The following is a 19,984-nucleotide window of genomic DNA, read 5'->3' on the forward strand; positions in this document are numbered from 1 at the left end:
GGCCTCCTGGTCTACCTCCACACTAGAGCATTGCCCCAGTGGTGCAAGCCCAGCTACCACCCCATCCCCCTTCGAATCTAGTTTAAAGCTCTCCGAATGAGCCCTGCTAATTCCTGTCCCAGAACCCTTTTGCCCCTACGACATAAACCTTTCCCATGTATCACTGTCACGCCTGTTGTCTTATAAAACCAGCCATTATCAAAGAACCCAAAGCCCTGCCTGTAGCACCAGTCTCGTAGCCAGGCATTAATAGAGAGAATCCTACTATTCCATCCCACGTCATCACCTGAAAATGGAAGGAGGGAGGAGAAAACAACTTGTGCCCCAGACTCTTTCACCAACCGTCCTAGGGCCTTGTAGTCTTTCTTCATCCCCCTCAGACTACGGGATGCAGCTTCTTCCCCACCTGTCTGGAAGATCAGCAGGGGGTAGTAGTCTGTGGCCTTCACCAGGTTGGGGAGTTGCCTGGTGATATCCCTGATTCGGGCTCCAGGCAGGCTGCAGACCTCCCTGTGATGGGGGTCAGCTCTGCCTATTGGGCCCTCAGTTCCCTTTAGGAAGGAGTCTCCAACCACTAAAACTCTTCTCTTCTTCCTTGTGGAGGAGGTAGCTATACGCCCGTCAGGTTTTTCTGACTGTGGTGGGACCTCTGATATAGGTTGCCTCTCCACCACATCCCCATTGGACCGGCTGCATTCCACTAGGGCTTCATATCTATTGCTCAGAGGCACCTGTGGAGGCAAGGTAGGCAAGGAGGGCACTCGCCTTTTGCCACGGCCATAGACTTGTCTCCACTCACTCCTCCCCTCTAGGTTACTGTTTTCCACCTGAGAGGGGCAGAGTACAGGGGTCCCTCGATCCTGGGAGCTCTCCGGCAGGTGCTCCCATGTTTGTTGCAGGGAGGGCAGAGCCTGGCTCCACCAGTCTATCTCCATTTCAGCCTCCCTAATGCTCCTAAGCCTTTCTACTTCGGCTTGAAGCCTTTCAACCTGGTTTTGCAGCTGTGCCGCTCGGCCAAGCAGATCATCTACTTGCTCACAGCCCCCTGACACCACAGAGACGCTGTAGCATTCCCTGCAGCCTGCGACCTGCACCATCGCCTCCTTCCGTGGGAGCTCTGTCTGGGTTCCCACATCCATTTTGGTCTTCTTCCACCGGGTAGATACCATTGTTCTTCCACTGAGCTGGGAAATACCTGTTGGTGCCACCCCTGGTTCACAGCTCCTTGGCACCTTCCTCGCCTTGTGCTCTGGGAGGGAGTCAGCGCCCTCCCCAACGAGCTGCAAACAACTGCAGCCTCTCCCGCCCTGGGACACACCCAGTCACTGCTGACTCACCCAGGCACTGCTGAGTCTCCCTCACCCTCTCCCCTCTGGCCAGGGACTAGTCCCTGCCCTCCAGGAGGCTCTTATCAACGGTAACAGGGGGTGGTGCCTCCGGCTACGCCCCCTCCTCTCCTGATTCGTTGCCGGGAACCTCCGGGTCCAGGGTCAGAGGGAAGCAGCTCGGGGCTGATGCTCGCGGGGGGCTCAGGGGGGGCCCAGAGTACGAAAAACCGCCCGGTTAAGCCCGATGTCGCCCTCGCCCCCGCACTAACCTCAAGTCGCTGCCGCCGCTTTTCGCTGCTGCCGCCGCTGTCAGCTTAAATAAGCCCACTTATAGTGGTGACTGAAAAGATTAATCACCTGTGGGTGCTCATGTCCTTAAAGCTCATAAGGCCAAGCCCAGAATTCTCCATATAATTCTGTAGTCTGTGTGAAGTGCTCTGAAGTGTGGCCCCTTTTTCTTAATAGCTCCATATAAATGTACGTGTTGGTATTATTGGTGTCTGTCAAACCAAGGTATCAAAATAACATAAGAAATTAGAACTTAACTTTAGAGCTTAAGCTTTACAGAGTCTGGGTATATCATCAGTGACCTGATCTTCCAGGTAGCCAGGTGATTGCCCTTGCCCCCTCCCCCCAGTTCGATATGCCAGTTTGAAACTTGTATCTGAACATTTGATAATTAACACTTGATGAATTTCAAAAACATGGTCCTATATAATGTCTCAAGTAGATCAGTCCTTATCCTTGTATCCTGAGGATAGGAGCAGTTTTTTGCCTAAGAGACATGCAAATACCCTTATATAACTTTTTAGGTGGGAGTAAAGTTAACACAGTGCTGTAAGAAAGGTACAGACGTCACTTTCATACAACTGTTTTTTCATGTTAAATGCTTATCTTTCATGTAATACTTTCCTAGATCAGGAATAGATGAATTCAGCTAGCTTGCTCGCTTCCTTCCTTCCTCAGATTCCACTATAATATTGTGTTAGCACAGTGCACATTTCTACACTGCTCATTGTATTTACTAGACTGTCTTCATTTAGCCCACACCCAGGGCTAAATAATAACACTTTTTCTCTCACCCAATATCTCCTCTCCAACTGAGGAAGGAAATTGGGAAAAAGAGGGAGACTCATAGGTTAAAATTAAACATATTTAATAAAATAAAGAAACCAATATAAATTCTAACCCAAAACACACAAAAGTATACTTAGCTACAGGTTGCAGCAAATTGTCTAGGAAGAACAATCATTGGTAATAAGGAAAAAAAGGAGTCCAAAAGAGAAGAGAGCACAAACAGGCCCATTTCTCTCTACCAAGCCCTCCCTTTTATAGTGAACTTGATTGTTAATGCTATAGAATACACCTGTGGGCCAGCCTGGGTCAGCTGCCCTGCATTTAGCTGCTAATGTCCGTGATCACCATGGCTGGCCACAAACTGAAACCAAATCCCAATGAAACCAGGACTTAGACATAACAGAATTGGTGCATAATGCTAGTCTTATGCATGGCATTAATCTAAAATGATAGGGGTAATTAAGGAGGCTTATATTAGTATGGTGAAGAGTTTGTACTATCTTTTGAAGCTCCTCTCTTATTCCCAGAACATGAGTTTGACGGAATAAAATGGGCCTTGTTTTGGTATATAATTGCCAAATGTGTGCATTGCTGTTCTCAAGTTCAGGACTGTGTAGGCTGAGTCTGACTGTGCTCTGATTCTGTGCTTTCCTCCCACGTAGGTAATATTTGCAGAATTGTTTCAGCTTCCATCTCCACCACATATTGAGGTTATGTACACAGCACTCCTCATTGAACTGTGCAAACTCCAGCCTGGCTCTTTACCACAAGTTGTATCCTTTTCATGCTGCTAAAGAGCCTTTTTAAAATTAAGTATTTTTTCTTTTGTTCTGTACAAGATGGAATAGCAATAAATGTCAGCAGTAATAAATTTTCCTTCTTTCCATATTTAGCTATATGAAACTTTGCTAATAACACTGCTCACATGAAGGAATAACACAGCTCAATAGTCATAATTAAAGCCTGCATTCACATCTAAGCCTGTTCTTTAGCTTGAAGACCTTGTTCCAATTCTTCCTCAGATCTTCTTGAGGAGCCCTCTTGTAGCCAAGGGATGGAATAAATAACTTGTATGATTCTGAGCGCTGTTTTTACATCAGGGCAGCTTGTGGCATGGTTATAGTCACATTAAAACCTGGAAAAGAAGAGGAAATTATTAGTTTCTTAAATCTTTTGTTGTAACAGCAGTATGAGTGCTCCTAGTCCATTTCACTGCAAAGTATAGTAGATAATGGTCTCACTGTAATTAATGGAAGAAAAATAGACTTAGATTAGAAAACAGATGTTACTTATTGGAGAAAACGGCATGCTTCATTATTTATTTATTCCTGTGGCCTTTTCAAAATGGGGTAAGTCATGATATAGAGACAGGGAGCTGTCAGTAGAGAGTTCATGAAATCATCTCTGAAGAATTGAGAGAGTAATTTATGATTTCAGATGCTTCTCTGTTAACTTTAATAAGAAACTTTCAGCTTGCACAAGCCACAGAAATGCTTTACATGCGCTTGGATACAATGAATACTACATGTATAGACAGGTAAGTATGTATTTTGGGGACAACAGAAAATGTTTCTCATTTTTCTTGTGCATTGGATATTGATGCATTTTTGAAAAGGATCATCTGAAATCCTTGATAAACAGTTTGGTTCTGTACAAAATGTTTTGGGGGCTCTAGACTTGAGCCATCTAAAGACAAGGTAAGGGACGGACTGACCACTTGCCTCTCTTCCCCCAGAAACTCTTTCCTTCAAGTCACTAGTCTGATTAGCTATACAGTGCAGCTATAAAAAATATGACAACTCTTCCACATCCATACCCCTTTCTGTTATGTGCTACTTTCTCCTCCCTGTGGGCCTGAGGAAGGAAAGGGTTGGAAGTGGGTTTATGGAAAGGTTGGCTAGCTGGAAAAGAGCAGTGGTGTTTTTCAGGGAGCTGAAAAGGCACAGCACTGACAGACTCTGCTGCTCAAGGAAGCAAAGACGTTTATTGTTATTCTACTACCCTATTTAAATGCTACAAGCAGGAACCAGACTATGCAGTTCAAGATAACATCAACATTCACATCTAAGCACCCATCACCCATTCTGGCAGGAGCTAAGGTGTTCTGGGCTCAAATCATCAACAATCATTCTTTGTTGTCAGTTCTGTGTTCAGAACGTGACCTTCAGCACATGTTTACTTGTTTCATGCCTCAAGGGGCCCTGGGAACTGGTCACTGTTCCTTTATCTTAAAAGCAAGAACTATTCTCAACGAAGTGTTCTTAAGTGAATCCTTTGCTCTTTAAGTAAAGCGCAGCTGTTTTCAGGCCGATGGTCTTCCTCATTTCCCCCTTTTTTGTTCATTTCGATGACAAGGGTGGTCATGATGTCAGTTTAGGTTTTACAGAGTCCTCTGATTGCGGACCAGGTAAAGTGAAAGACTATAACAAAAAATAAGAGTATAAAACCTTCGCTATTACAAACATCCATAACCATAAGTTTAAACCCGTAAACCAATTGTTTGGATTTATCCACTTAACATTGTCCGATATATCATCCAAGACACTCTTTTTTGCTAGTTCCTTAAGATTAGATAATTGATTTTGTAGGGCAGCTTTTAGGTCTTGCACTTGGCCATTTAAGTTCACAGCAAATGCACCTTGCAAATGATTTTTCAGATTTCTTTTGCATCCTTGTTGTAAATTTTGCATATGGGAAGCCGTACAGGAGAATTCAAATGTGTCAAATTATCAATTCTTTCCACATCAGAATTCACTCCAGGAATTGAAATAAATATTAAATTGCCCCGTGAACTCCTGGCTGTGTCCTTATGTTGATAAATCAGATGGAATTTCTCTATCATAGGGTTACAATAACTTAATTCACTGGAGTTCTTAGTGACACAGATGGGAAGAGTATCTATTATATATTGTGTATCGTTTCCTTCAAACCAGTCCTGCTTGTTTAATAGGGAACCTTGTGGTACGATCCAACTTCCACCTGTCCATTTTGCATCATTGGTCAAAATAGGGATTTCAGGATCCCACCACATTATGGGTGCAAACAATGGGAGTTCCAGCATGTGTGCCCAATAAAGCGTATCATCTGCCACACTCCCTTGAGGACAGACCCAAAACAAACGGCTTATTATAATCACCTTTGAATTTGCAGAGATCAAGGCAAAATAAGCTAAAAGGGTGTTACAGGGTGTAGGCTCAGCCCCAACCCCTCGCAGCATGCTACTTGCGTGCTCATCCAGTCATTTCAGCATTCCCCAAGTAATGCCTGCTGTCAGGTTGACTGTTCTACATCGCTTGCGTGGTCCCTGTACTTTCAGCGTCTGCATTTCCGGTACTGGGTTCTGGTTGTGGTTTCTCCAGCTCATGGTATGGCTTCACGTATCTTGCAGGTAGCCAACGAGGACCTGTTGGGAGTAAAACACAAGCATATCTCCTCCCCCATGTCAACAATTCTACTGGTCCACGCCAATCAGTCGGGCCTGGCAGATCTTTATACCAAACCTTAGGATTTTGTGTAAAGGGAACTTTAGCCTGAAAATGTCGTTCCACTGCCGTGGTATCTAATTGAGAAGATGACCGATTTAAAAAATTTAAAGTGAACACAGCCATATCTAATTGTTCTTGAGGAGTTGTGGCTACAGTGTTTCTGTGGTTTGAGTGGTCTGCATTATATAGAACTAAAATTACTGTGCAAAAATGTGAAAACCTGTAGACTTGCACTAAGTTCTTTTCACTGCTTATTTTAGTAAGTCATTAGTCTTGTATAGGCACCAGAACAAGAGAGACTGCACATTCATCCATAAAGGCTGGCTTTTGACTCTCAATTCGGTCTTTTTGTGTGAGTCAACATCGATGTCTATTTAATGCATTAATGACTACAGATTGGAGAGTTTGGGATTACCTTTGAGATTTTCTTATAGATATATTCTACTTGTCAATTAGAAGGTTTGTGGGGATTTTTTGTTTATTGTTTTTCTTTGCAGTTCTGGTATTTAATAGAGCTTTCTTCTTTTAAAAAAGGTTTATTAACTGGTTTTCCCACCACCTGAGTAACTTTCAGTTCCGTTGGAGCTGGGAAGATTGGTAAGTCAGTCTCTGTCTCTCATCAGAACTTAAACGTTCAAACTTATCCAGCAAATGTCACAACACAGTGGTTCTGTTAACTGCTTTCCACTAACACTTTTGACCTCCCACCTGTTTACTATCATTCCTTGATAGAAAAGGTTGGTAACCTTTAGTCACTATAAAAACAATCCCAGTTTTCTGTAATGAATATCCAAGCAGTACTGTGTTCTGTAAACAGTGAAAACCTGATTTGCTTGTAGATTTTTGTCCTTATCACCTCAGTCAGTTGTTTGCAAGCTTTTCAGAAGGGTTCTCCTACTTATCAGTAATTTGCCTTGACTCTCCTTTCCTTTGGCTCCCTGCGTTCATATGTGTAACCTCACTCTCTGAGTGCCATCCTAACATGATACCCCCCACCCTCCCCCTGAATCTTGATCTTCTGGCTTCTAGCAGGAGCTCCCTGCACCCCCTCAGTGCCTAACCATAGCTTTCCCAAAGCCTTGTATTCCAGGTACCATGCCTTTGGCTTACTCCCATCCTGTCCTGCTCCCACATATAAAGAAAGATTACTTGGGGGCTTAGTCCTCCCTACAGTCTAACTTCTGCAGCCTGCTACCATACCTGCATCCCATAGCCAGCGTGCCTAGGTGTCCCTGGGAAGAGGGATGCAGCCCTGTATGTGATGCATTACTTCAGATTTACTTATGTCCCCTGTGTTGTGCCAATTAGGAGTTGTGCGTTTGCTGCTTATCAAGTTTGTTCATGTTGACTGACCAAGTGGGAGCCTCCAAATAGCTGTGTTTTCATTGTCTGTATTCCCCTTACTGGGAACACTGATGTGGATATCTCTCTACCAAGCTGCCAGTTTTCACAAGACTTTTAAGGATATAACTGTCTTTGAGACTTCTCTTTCTCTGAAATGTATTTAATATCAGCTAAGAACCCAAAAATTGTTTGGAGGCAGGAACATAGTGAAATCACACAAGCTTTGTTTCCTCGGGAAAGCAGTCTAACCAACAGAGCAAACTCTGCTTTAATTTTTCGGAGAAGCCATTCAAAAAGTTACCTTATGAAGATGGGATTCCTAAGATTGCTAATGGCCAGTAAGGAAATAGTGATAGACTGGCTCCTTATCTTCAAATTGTTTATACAGTAAAACATGAAAGTCTAAAACAGTCTGCTGACTAGGGAGTAATCTGCTGGTCAGCTGCTGTGGGTGACGCCTGTTTAGCTGGTAAGCAGAAATGCAGGTCCCAGAGTACAGAAAACAAGCAGTTAGCAGGGCAGTCAGCACATCAGGTAGCTCCAGGCAGTGTGGGGTTGTACAACGATGGTGGTGATGTGCCACAGGGCTCTGTCCCCAGCACTGGTTGGAAACACCACCTCTGGTAAATTAAAAGCCTTGTTCCAGATGGAGCTTTAGAGCAAGAATGTCACTGTCGAGGTCTGGGACTGCAGGAATTGCCTGAAGCAGGAGGTAGTGGTGGTTTTGCTTGTGGGAGGTGTGCTCTGGTCAAAGAGCAGAGTCACCAGGTAAAGGAGCTGTGTAAGGAGGTGAGCAGGCTGTTGTAGCATTAGGGAAGGCAAATGGATCAACAGGATCTGTGCAGAGACCTTGCAAAGACCAGAGCCTGAGCTACGTAGTGCAAGGAAGAAGGGACAACAAGAAGCTACACTTAAACCAGTGGTGGATGGAGATAGCCAAGATGGGGGAGGCTGGAGACTTGTAACTTCTGGAGGAGGAGAAAGGCTTCTTCTCTGTCCTTAGGTCTGAACTTATAGGATCCGTACAGTCCTGTAATAGCTAATGCAGGGAAACAGGCTCTGTAAGGGAGGCTTCAGAACCAGCTGGACATGAATTGTGCATTAGTGCCAGGAGGAAGCAGTGGATGATAATGGTTGGAGATCCCTTTCTGCAGGGGATGGAGGCACCCATCTGCTGACCAGACATGCTGTCGTGGAAGGTTTGTTTCTTGCTAAGGGCCTATATCCAGGATGGTTGTGGAGAGACTGTTAAGACTTGTCTGGCCCTTGGACTATTACCTCTTGCTGCTCACTGCCAGGGGAGACCTGGAATATATCAAGAATAACTACAGAGCTCTGGGGACAAAGGTGAAGGACATGGGTGGTATTCTCAAACCTACATGAGGAGTGGATGCCTTCTGTGAGTTAACAGCTGGCTGCATGGCTGGTGTTGCAGGCAGCACTTTGGCTTTTATGACTGTGGGTCCCTCTGAGGAATGTAGATTGCTAGTGAGAGCCAGGATCCATCTGACAAGGTGAAGCAAGAGCATCTTTGCCAACAGGCTTGCCAACCTGATGAGAATGGCTTTCAACTAAGTATGTTGGGTGATGGAGTTCATACCATGAAGTGACATGAGGGAATGGAAAATGGCGTGGAAAGTGATGGGAGCGAGAAAGCACTTGGAAGGATAAAGCAGGACAAAAGGGCCCCCTTCAAGTGCCTGTGCACAAATGCACACAGCCCGGGAAACAAAGTGCTAGAGCTCTGTGTGCAGATGAAGAACTGTGATGAGTAGCTGAGCTGTGGTGAGAGAGCTCATATAACCACAGTTCTGTAATGGATAGATTCAGACTCTTCAGAAAAGACAGGCAGGGAAGAAGAGGAGGGGAATTGCCCTCTGTGCAAAGGACTAGATTGAATACACGGACCTATTCTATGGAATGGGCAACAGACTGATTGAGAGCTTGTTGGTCAAGATGGGAACAGAGGCCAGTGAAGGTGACATCATGGTGGGAGTTACTAACTACCTGATCAGGATTAGAAAGTGGTCAGTCATCTTTAAACAACTGGAGGAATTCTCTGGATCACAGACCCTGTTCTTTATGGAGGACTTAAACTTCCCTGACATCTGCTGGAAAGGCAACACAGAGAGATGCAAGTAGTCAAGGAGATTTCTGGAGGATGTCAGGAATAACTTCTTGACACAGGTACTGGATGGGCCAACCAGGAGTGACACACAGCTGAATCTGCTATTCACTAACAAGAAAGAACTGGTTGAGGATGTGATAATCAATGTCAGCCTTGGCTGTAGCGACCATGAAATAGTGGAGCTCAAGATCCTGAGGGAAGTGAGGAAGGAGAGTAGCAGAGTACAGACCCTAGACTTCAGGAGAGCAGATGTGGTCTTATTCAGGGGACTGGTAGGGAGGATCCCATGAGAGACAGCTCTGAAGGGCAAAGGAACTCCAAAGAGCTGCCAAGTCTTTAAGGACACCCTCCTCCAAGTACATGAATGGTCTATCCTGATACTCAGGAAACCAAGTAGGCCAGCTTGGCTAATCAGGGAGATCATAACTGAGTTCCAATGCAAAAGGATGTGCACAGAAGGTGGAAGCAAGGACAGTCTACAAAGGAGGAATTTAGAAACATTGCCTGGGCATGCAGGGATGGTATTAGGAAAGCCAAAGCTCAGCTTGAATTGAGATTTGTAAAGGACATAAAGGGCAATGAGAGCTTCTGCTGCTACATTATCAGTAAAAGAATAAACAAGGAAAATGCAGGCCTGCAGCGGAATGGGGCAGGTGATTTAGTGACAGCAGAGGTAGCTAAGGTACTCAATGCCTTTTTTGCCTTAGTCTTCACAAACATGGTCTCCTGAGTCTCTGTGCTTAGAGATAGTGTTCAAGGAGGAGAAGAATTACCAGTAGTAGAAGAGGATCAAGTTGGGAATCTCTTGAGAAATCTCAACTCATACAAATTCATGGAACCAGATGGGATGCACCTGAGGGTGCTGGGAGAGCTGGCCAATTTAATTGTGAAGCTGCTTTCTATTGTCTTTGAAAGGCTGTGTAGATCAGGAGAGGTCACTGATAATTGGAGAAAGGTAAATGTTGCACCCATTTTCAGAAAAGGCCAACAGAACAATCTATGGAACTATAAGCCTGTCAGTCTCACTTTGGTCCCTGGGAAAATCATGGAGCAAGTCCTCTTGGAATGCATTTCTGAGCACAAGGGATAAGAAGGTGACTGGGAACAGTCAGTATGGGTTTACCAAGGGTAAATCATGCCTGACCAACCTCATTGCCTTGTATAATGAAAGGACTAAATTTGTGGATGAGGGGAGAGCAGTGAATGTCATCCACCTTGACTTTAGAAAAGCTTTTTACGTGGTCTCCTACAGAATCCTTGTATCCAAATTGGATTGTTATGGTCTAGATGGATGAAAACCTGTCTGGTTTGTCAGGCCTTGGAGGGTAGTGGTTAATGGTTTGTACTCTACCTGGAGCCTGGTTACAAGTGGAGTACTACAGGGGTCAATTCTGGGACCTGTCCTGTTTAAGATCTTTATCAATGACCTGGAGGAGATGGAATGCACCCTCATCAAGCTTGCAGACAACATTACATTTGGGGGTGCAGTTGATATGCTCGAGGACAGGGCTGTCATTCAGAGGGACCTATTCAGGCTGGAGAAATGGCCTGAGAGGAACTTCCCAAAATTCTACAAGGACAAACAGAGAGTCCTGTACTTGGAATGAACTAACCCCCTGCAATGGTGCAGGCAGGGGACTGACTGTCTGGGGAACAGCTCTGCTGAAAAGGACTTGGGGATCCTGCTGGACAATAGGCTAAACACAAGTCAGTAGTGTGCCTTGGCAGTGACAAAGGCCAAACAGTATCCTGGGCAATGTCAACAGGAGTGCATCCAGTAGATTGAGGGAAGTGATTATTCCCCTTTACTTGGCACTTGTTAGACCTCATCTAGAGTACTGTGTCCAGTTTTGCCCCCCCCTCCCCCCCCCCCAAGTACAAGACAGACATTGGGAAACTGGTGGGAGTTAATCAGAGGGCCACCAAGCTGGTCAGGGGGCTAAAGCACATGCTCTATGAGGAGAGGCTGAGGGAACTGTGCTTGTTCAGCCTGGAGAAGGGAAGGCTTCAGGGGGTCCTAATAGCAGCCTTCTAATACCTACGAGGAGGTTACTGAGAGGACGGGAGACAGTGGCCATAAATTCAAACAGGGGAGGTTCCATCTGGATATAAAGCAAAATATTTCATTGTGAGGATAAGCACTAGAGCCAGGGACCCAGGGAAGTTGTGGCATCTTTATCCTCGGAGGTTTTCAGAACTGATTGGACAAAACCCTGAGTGACCTGGTTTGAATTCATTGTTGACCATGCTTTGAGCAGGAAGTTGGAGTAGGTAGCCTCCTAAGATTCTTTCCAACCTGAATGATTTTATGAATTGTGATTATCCAGTGAATGTTCCCTACCTGTTGCATCAGACCAAAACAGATTAGAACACAAATACATTTGTTAGAAATTATCGTGTGGGTTTTATTTGGGTTGTTTTTTTTTCTTTGATAGGTCAGACTGTCTTACTCAGGACCTTGAGAAGCCCAAATCCAAATTTGTGAGAGAAGTTTTGGAAAAATGCATGAGGTAAGTAAGACTTCCGAACATCTTGCTTTTGTAGTTATGTTAAATTGAAGTTTGGCCATTGCTTCCAGGTAATGATGCATTCCTTTTAATGTGTTTCTTGTCTTAAGCATACATATTTTCTCAGTTCACTTTTTTAGATAAAGTCTGTTATGTTGTCTTGCTCAGTTTTGTTCTAGTGTATCTGTTGTAGGGCACTGCTTTTCCTAGTGGACTGGGGACAAATAGGTGGAGCAAGTGGAGGTGACATCCCACTTGTTCATGCTTCTAGGTACAAATTAAGGCGTCTTTACTTTTTCTGCTTGAGGATAGGTAAAAAGAGTTGATAATAGAGCAGGCAGGGAAGGAAAAAGAGTTCAGGTAATTTGATGGAAAACAGTGGTTATTCACAGAAATAGAGGGGTTTATTATATCCCTAGTTTAAGATAAATAAGTATCTTGATTGTTCTGAGCATCGTTCTGGTCCATTCTCATACACCTTAAAAAGAAGCTGCGAAAGCACAACATCTGTCAGGATTGGACTAATGATTGTGGAAATAGGGGGGTATAGGAGAGTGCAAGAGCAAAATGTTCAAAGAACCTATGTAATTAATATTTTACATGGAAAAAGCTTACCTGTTGTTTTGCAAGAATTTAATATACAAAGTGTGAAATTGTGCTGCAAGAAGATTTCATTTTGTCTGTGGCTCCTTTTGATTTTACTGCAAATTTAGTAGAGGAATTCAGTGTTTGTAAGGTAAGTAAGATGGAAGGTAAAATGAAGCCATGTGATTTAATTTTTTTTCTTCCCTCCCCCCCGCACTTTTAATACCAGTATTTTACCAGTTGTCCCTGTAGCATCTTAGACTTGTGTGAGTATGAAATTCTAGTATTAAGCATCTACCAGAAAGTTTTGATTAAGTTAGCTCTTGCTATCTCTCAGGAACTACCATTGCATTGAGTAAATGTTTTGATTTTATTTTTTTTTGCAGTCCAAATTAAAAAATAGGAAAAATACTTTAAATCAGTGAGTTGAGTCAGCCCTGAGGATAATATGCCATTATAATTCTACTGCTGTGAAACTTACTTTTGTAGGCTTTCCTACCATCAGCGAATAATAGACATTGTTCCTCCAAGCTTTTCTGTCCTCAGTCCTGCAAGCCCAGTGTGTATTTACAAATATGGAGATGAAAGCAATAGTAAGTATTTAAGTTACTGAAACTTCAATTCCAAGCAAATTGTTTCAAAGCAAGGGAATGTCCTAGCTTGAGTGTCAATTCACTTAACTTCATGAAGGAGAACTCAACTGAAATAAATATGCTTGATTTTGATCTAGTGCTGTGTCTGGATCTTTCTAATCTAAACCTCTTTTTAAAAAATAAAAAAAAGTCTAGCTGTATGAAGTTAAATCATGCTGAAGTGACTGCAATCTAGGTGCTACAGCATTGCTTTGATTTTCTGGGAGTCTAAAAAAAGAAAATTTCATTTATTTCCATCATTCAGGCAGAATACTGTGCAGAAATGAATGTAGCAAAAGATAATATGGGCTTGTTTTTGAATGAATGGGGCACTTAACAATAAAAGATTTTACTAAACAAATTTGGTTTAATGACACAAGCAGAGAGGCAGCAAATCATGTGAAGGATCTGTCATTATCAAAGGCAGAGATAAGTGAGAAAATGCAGGTAAGTATTGCATGTTCAAGAAGCTGATGGAAATTAGAATGGAGTTTTAATCAGGGGAGTTATTCCACCCTCAACTCTGAAGGTGATAGAAAAGGGCTTGAATTTGTGAAGAATAGGAAACCCATTGATGAATTTTATGGAACGGTCATGTGGACAGTGGTATTGGGAGCAGCACATTTTGGGGGTAGCTGGGAAGTGTACATGCTTCTCTGAGAAACACGCTGATGTAAAAATATTCATTCCATCCTAGACTTGAAAAGGATTATATGAACTTTCTGTTTTCATTTAGGGTCTCTTCCTGGGTATACTGTAGCACTCTGTTTAACAATTGCAATTAAAAATAAGGCCAGTAACGATGAAATCTTCAACATTTTAAAAGATGTGCCTAATCCAAATAAGGATGACGATGATGGTAAGGACATCTGATATTAGGCATTGCAAGGTTGTTGTTAGTTTTGCATCTAAACCATTTTGCTGTCTTGTAGTTATGGTTTCTGCTGCTAATTGAACTATATGCTTTCCTTTCTAATAGTTGGTTTCAGTTTAAAAATAAATGGAAGTAACATACAATTGTCAGTTTCTTCTGTTTTTGTCATGTACAGAGACAGGTCTGTTTTAGTTAATAGAAGCAACCTGGCCCTTGATGTGGGTTCTGCTAATTATCCACAGAGGTGGCATGAAGGATTTTTAACGTTTTCCTTTGCCTTCAGCATTAGAGCTCATTTCATGGTGTCAGCTTTGTCCTGAAGATCCAGTGCCTTTGCTCTACTTAAGAGCTTGCCTCCTGTTGATATAGTCCCATAGCAGTTAAAACTAGCACCCTGACTATCTTAGCTTTCCCTAGATCTAAATGAAACTGGCGTTCTCACAATAGGACTTTGCTCAAGTTCTTTCCAGTTTTGCTGTTGGTCCAGCCACACCTAATGCTTGATTTCCAAAGCCAATGTGCTCTTAGGGTCTGAAAGGAGTGTTAGCTACAGGTTTGAGGAATGATCTTTAAAACATAGAGACAGTTTGGGTAATACTGCAATACTTGTAAGTGTTCTGTTATGCAGGCACAGAGCAGCAGTGAGCCTTTATTTTGCTTGAGAGCCAGTATTGTTTTCCTTGATTTGCTATAAAGACCACATAGTAATCGATGTTCTTTTTCTTACCCACTGTTGCCAGCAGGTCTACAGCAGTGTCCAGGGGATTCAGAACCATTCACCTCAAGTGTCCCACATCACCCGTGCACAATTGGTGCCCCCCTTCCCCAACCATTACAAATACCCAATCTCTGTATTATAATCATCTGCAGCTTCCTCTCTTCTCATCCATTCCCCCTTTCCCATGCTCTATGGCCTGCCTTGTCTCCAACCCAACACAGACTTCTGCAGTGTCTTCGGCTGTTGTTCCCTGCTTCTCTCCATCAGTGCTGTTAGATGCCACTAGCATAGCTGCCTCTCTGCTGCTATTTCTCATTAACCTGGAACTATTTCTGCATGTTTTCTCCATGACAGATGGAAGTCACAAGATCTGCACCTTTTAGAAGATATTTACTAACTTCCTGTTCAGCCTTGCAAAATCCAGTCGCTGAAACTTAATTTATTGTTTTAATTCATTTTACAAAAATTATCTTTAAAGATTTTGGAGCAACTTAAAACCTCTACTTGAAGTACTTATTGTTTTAACTTTAAATAACTTGCAGATGAAGGATTCACCTTCAATCCTTTGAAAATAGAAGTTTTTGTACAGACTCTGCTCCATCTATCTGCGAAGTCTTTCAGCCACTCCTTCAGTGCTCTGGCTAAGTAAGTGTGGTATGTGCATTATTTTGGGGCTTACAGAACCATTTCATTCTGACAGTGAAGCGCCTGATAAAATAACTCATCTACAGGCTTCAGTAACATTTTAGGTGCTACACAATGTGATGTGATGGTGTGTTTTGGGCAGAAGCAGTAACACTACTAAAAGGAAGGTAATGTGAAAACTAGGTTACATAGACCATACACATCTTAAGCATGTTGATTGCATTAGAGTGCGGGTTCTGTCTGCTTTAAGTCTCTTGCAAGTATAAAGGTACATATCAATTTGGGGTTTTCCTATTGTCACATCTGGGTATATCAGTGTTCTTCACCTGAGCATGACTCTGAGTACATCCTTGAATGTCTGTGATTGATTGAGTTCCTAATTCTACCAGTAGCCCTGTAGGGGTTCTAAAATAGAGACTGTTTGGTACTCTGTCACTGCACAGAAGCAATTAGGTCTTTCCTGGAGTTTAATGTTGGCAGAAAGTGCAAAAGGAAACATACATCTGTGCAGTGGAGAATGTTGTAAATGTCTGCTATTGAAATAAAAAAAAAGCAAAAATCTTTGTAGCTTTCTCAAATGCAAATGTTACTCCTGAAATTGAGCTGAAATAAATCCCCTTGTACCCTTCATTGTAGCTTACAAAGATGTCCTTCAACCCAGCTCTCATCTTGCTTTTGTTACTAACAAAAGGTATTGCACTATGAGCTAGTTGCCTGCACAAGCATACTGCTGTTGGGTTGTGCTGTTGTGTTTAAATCAATCAATCATCAATAACATGCAGGTTAGTCAGTTGGTTTAAAAAAAAACAAAACAAAAAAACAAATGGGGGAGATCATTTGTGTGGCAGTTCATCAACTCGTTAAGTGTGTAGATATTTCTGTATGTGACTCCTAATTATGAAAATTTAATCTACCTAAAATATAAAGAGAGTTAATAGGAAGTCTTTAGTAATCTTTCTAACAAGCGTGGTGTGTTATGATTCTTTCTGCATACTATTGCAAAGTCTTGAGAAACACCTACTGTGTAATGAAAAATATCCTAGCTAGTGTCTGAATTAGCTACTTGCAAATCTATTACATCCTGTTAATGATGATAGTTTCTAAATCAAACAAATGAGGCACTCTGTCTATACTTTCCTTCGAAAGAGGAAAGTTATTGCTCAAGCCATAAGTTCTCTGTTTTCGGGTTTCATTTGCATTACTGAACTTTATTTAGACTTACAAAGTCCATGAGACAAAGAGCTGTTACTTGACTGGAGAAAAGTTGGAGCTGAAAATGGTCACAGTACAGCAGATAGACAGCTTATTGCCTGTCCTGGAGGTGCTTGCAAGTGCTTGACTGCTTTGTGATGCTAATGACTTATGTTTAGAAGACCCCAAAGAATAATGGGAGAGGAGTACTGCTGCAGCTGGCTTTAAAATGCACTTACTGTAGTTTGCCCTGCTTTTTTTCTCTCACATCAAGCCTTACCTGTTCTTCCTTAACTGTCCAACAGCGCATTATGTTACTAGTATCTGAAGTGCTGGGAAGCCACCATAGAGTGGATCAGGTGGTTTGTTTCTTTGCCATGTATTCTGTATTCCAAAGACTGATGCATATTTAAACATACAAAGCCATATAGCGTATGCATGGGGGGAACCTTTCCTAAACCCCTTTGGCTGGCTCCATCTGTGAGTTCACAAGCATAATGTACTTTGGTGCATCACAGAGAAGGAACAGCTGGTAGATTAGTTCATTTTAAAATTAATCATTTGCTGAGTGTCCTGAGGCGCAAGTGATATTGCTTCATGTTGAGTGACTGCATACCTCCCATGACAGTATCATGTCTTCTACAGTGTTGCAACAACCAGTATGACTCAAAATCAGTTGTCTGTGTTTTTTTTAAAATAAAAAATAAATTAAAAAAAATCAACCCACAACTTCTTAAATATACGTAAGCAATATAAAATTTATTCTAGAATATTTTTGGAGTGCATGTTTTTAAAGACATGCTTTAACTTCTAGAGGATTGACTGCAACTGTTTAAGCAAAATGAGATGAAAATAACTTATTTTTGACACTGCGTACTTGATGCTGTTAACCTGTCTCAGTATGAAAGAGGTGGTCATGTGTCTTACTGAATTATTTTTCTATTTATACAACTTTATATACTTTACAAATGTAAAAGCTTGATTTTTATCCGCACATGGAAGATTCATGATGGTGGTTTATAACAAATAATGGTCACTAGCCTACAGTCAGTAACATAAGGAGCAGGACTCTATGTATTCAGAGCTATAGTGGTTTCGCTGCCGCATATCAACAGTGATATCCATAAGGTCAAAAGGAGCCATTTAAACTTCATAGCTACATTACATAAACTGGGCTGCAAATACTGACATAGGAGTCAGCTTAACTCTACTGAAGTAGATGCTCTCAGTGCTTTCCTCAGTAGAGGGGAGATTGAATAATGGTCTATAGTTATGGAAACACCTATCAATAGGCAAAGTCCAAGGCACAAAAAGCAGCAAATTTCACTCTGCCCTGCATATAGATAAGCACACCGAGCAGCAGAGTTCTCTCCTGCATTTAAAAGCATGAGAACTGTAGCCTAGCTTTGGAGAGTAAGTTTGCCCCTGAGGCAGGGTTGCATTGCTTTTAGGAGTAGTTGTCTTGTCTCTGCAACCTTTTAAACTCAGGAAAGTTCTATTTGTCAGGGGGTAGCCTTTCCAGAATTGTTGCAGATTGGCCAAAAGAAAATGTTGGGACCATCTAAACCACTTACTATGTGTCTTCTGCTTCATTGCCCCGATCCTAACCCCTTCATTGACTACTTATATTTCTTTAAAGGTTTCATGAAGTCTTCAAAGTACTTGCTGAAAGCGATGAGGGGAAACTCCATGTCCTGAGAGTTGTATATGAGGTTTGGAAGAATCATCCGCAGGTAAGAGCATCAATGGCAGATATTTGTTGAAGTTTCCACTCACATAAAGTCATGTTAAAATATAAAGCATTACAATTTCCTTTGTTTACTTAAAAATACTGTCTATTGTCTATTTGTATTTAAAAGAATTGAAGTTGTGTTTACTACTGTTAAGTGCCTTAAACTGGACATCAAATTTATTCTCTATCAGTGAGACTTTCACGTTAAAAGTGTAGTGTAGAAGACTTTCAGCTTTGTGCTATGCTCTGGTTTACAAGAGAATAACTTAAAACCCAAACCAAAAAAAACCCAACCCAAGCCTGTTTTTCTTCAAAATTTCAATACTAGAACAGCGTTCTCGTGCTTTATGCTTTTTAAGATGTAGATCTTGTAACACAGAAGTAGGCTTAAGAGAGAACCTGGTTAGTAGGCAAAAAGAGAAAACCTGGTTATTTAGCACTTGTGTGGTTTTTCACTAGCAATCATAATGAGCCACAAAGACCAGGTTGGAATCAGTGTTATGCACAGACAGAGCAAGTAAATCTGCTCTCAACCAATGTTCAGAACAGATTTGTCTGTGACACTACCATGGTTAAAGTTCATTCCTGAGTCTGATGAAATAATGTGCTGAAAGAACTATGAAAAATACCTCAGTTGTTTAAAACATGCAATTTCTTCACAGCAGTTGTTGTTTCCCCATGTTGTCATTGTTTTATAAATGGAGACCAGTAAGAAACTTGTGTTCAATTTATCTGCATTAGTTATTTGGATATTTCTCTCTGGTGTGTTTGTAATATATGATATTATGTCTGGAAGTGATTGGTGCCTCAGTTGCATGAGCCAGACTTCCAAAAGTAATCTCATTGAGTGCTGGAGAATCCTTGCATCTGATACTGGGCCTAAGGCCCATTTTCTAGGGTTATTAAAAGATTACTTTTAATATTTTTAAAAGTCAGGTCCTGAGAGGTAAGATACTGTAAAATAGCTTCTTAAATAAAAGGATCAAAAAAAGCCGAGATTAAATACATATACACATTCCTACCTGAAATATCAACATTTAAAATATGGATGGTCACAGCCTAAACTATTTTCTAGGAGCACAAAGGCTTTGATGTCATAAAGGGAAACTTTAACATCAAAACTGAATACTTTCACAAATTCCTATGTCTGTGTTACATGAAAGCTCAAACTAGGTAATCTAGATAATGCCAGGAAGAATTTCTTAAGACAAATGCATATAGGAAGCAGTCTTGGAAATTGAGAAATGAGTCATGAGTTCTCTGATTCGTTGTTAATTTGGTTTTCTACCTTAAATTGAGCTTTGTTACAGTTCCCTATTTGAGAATGGATGATTATGAGAATAAATATGTTGCGGGTTGAGTTTCTTGGGTATTGCAGTATGGAGTACATTAATAATTAAGATGGGCCCTTTCTTCTGAATGGAACAAAGCTGTTCTAATCACAAGATAGTTTTTGTAACTACCTGCTTGATTTTTCCCACAAGCCTCATCAAGGTAGGGTCCTGTAGTAAATACTTATATACAGTGCTGGTTTCATTCTAAAATGAAGAGGTCCTGCAGGAAAGAACATATGGTTGTGTTTGGGGACCGTTGCAGTCCAAGGAGAGTAGCCTAGCAGTTGCTCTTACCTTATGGTTATGTAACAGGAACACGTCTTCTGGTTGGATACTCCAGTGTTGACTGGAGTTCCTGTATTTTTTCTCTTGGGAATAGCAGAAGTACTCACTTGAATGAAAAG

General features: G+C 41.8%; 1 protein-coding gene across 3 annotated transcripts in view; it reads left to right on the top strand.

Annotated features, from left to right (window-relative positions):
• The window catches only part of LOC137675777 (nuclear cap-binding protein subunit 1-like), a 99,386-nt gene that overhangs the window by 55,697 nt on the left and 23,705 nt on the right, over window positions 1–19,984 (top strand). For 2 of the 3 annotated variants that reach the window (XM_068421994.1, XM_068421995.1), the window contains 8 exons: window positions 3,068–3,178; window positions 3,878–3,942; window positions 6,425–6,487; window positions 11,798–11,872; window positions 12,944–13,047; window positions 13,823–13,945; window positions 15,221–15,323; window positions 18,154–18,247. In XM_068421994.1, coding sequence (XP_068278095.1) covers window positions 3,068–3,178; window positions 3,878–3,942; window positions 6,425–6,487; window positions 11,798–11,872; window positions 12,944–13,047; window positions 13,823–13,945; window positions 15,221–15,323; window positions 18,154–18,247 — 738 coding nt within the window. The remainder of the gene's footprint in view (window positions 1–3,067; window positions 3,179–3,877; window positions 3,943–6,424; window positions 6,488–11,797; window positions 11,873–12,943; window positions 13,048–13,822; window positions 13,946–15,220; window positions 15,324–18,153; window positions 18,248–19,984) is intronic. The other variant, XM_068421996.1, reaches the window with a different exon arrangement.

The sequence above is a fragment of the Nyctibius grandis genome, chromosome W (assembly GCF_013368605.1).
Source record: "Nyctibius grandis isolate bNycGra1 chromosome W, bNycGra1.pri, whole genome shotgun sequence".
Lineage (NCBI taxonomy): Eukaryota > Metazoa > Chordata > Aves > Nyctibiiformes > Nyctibiidae > Nyctibius > Nyctibius grandis.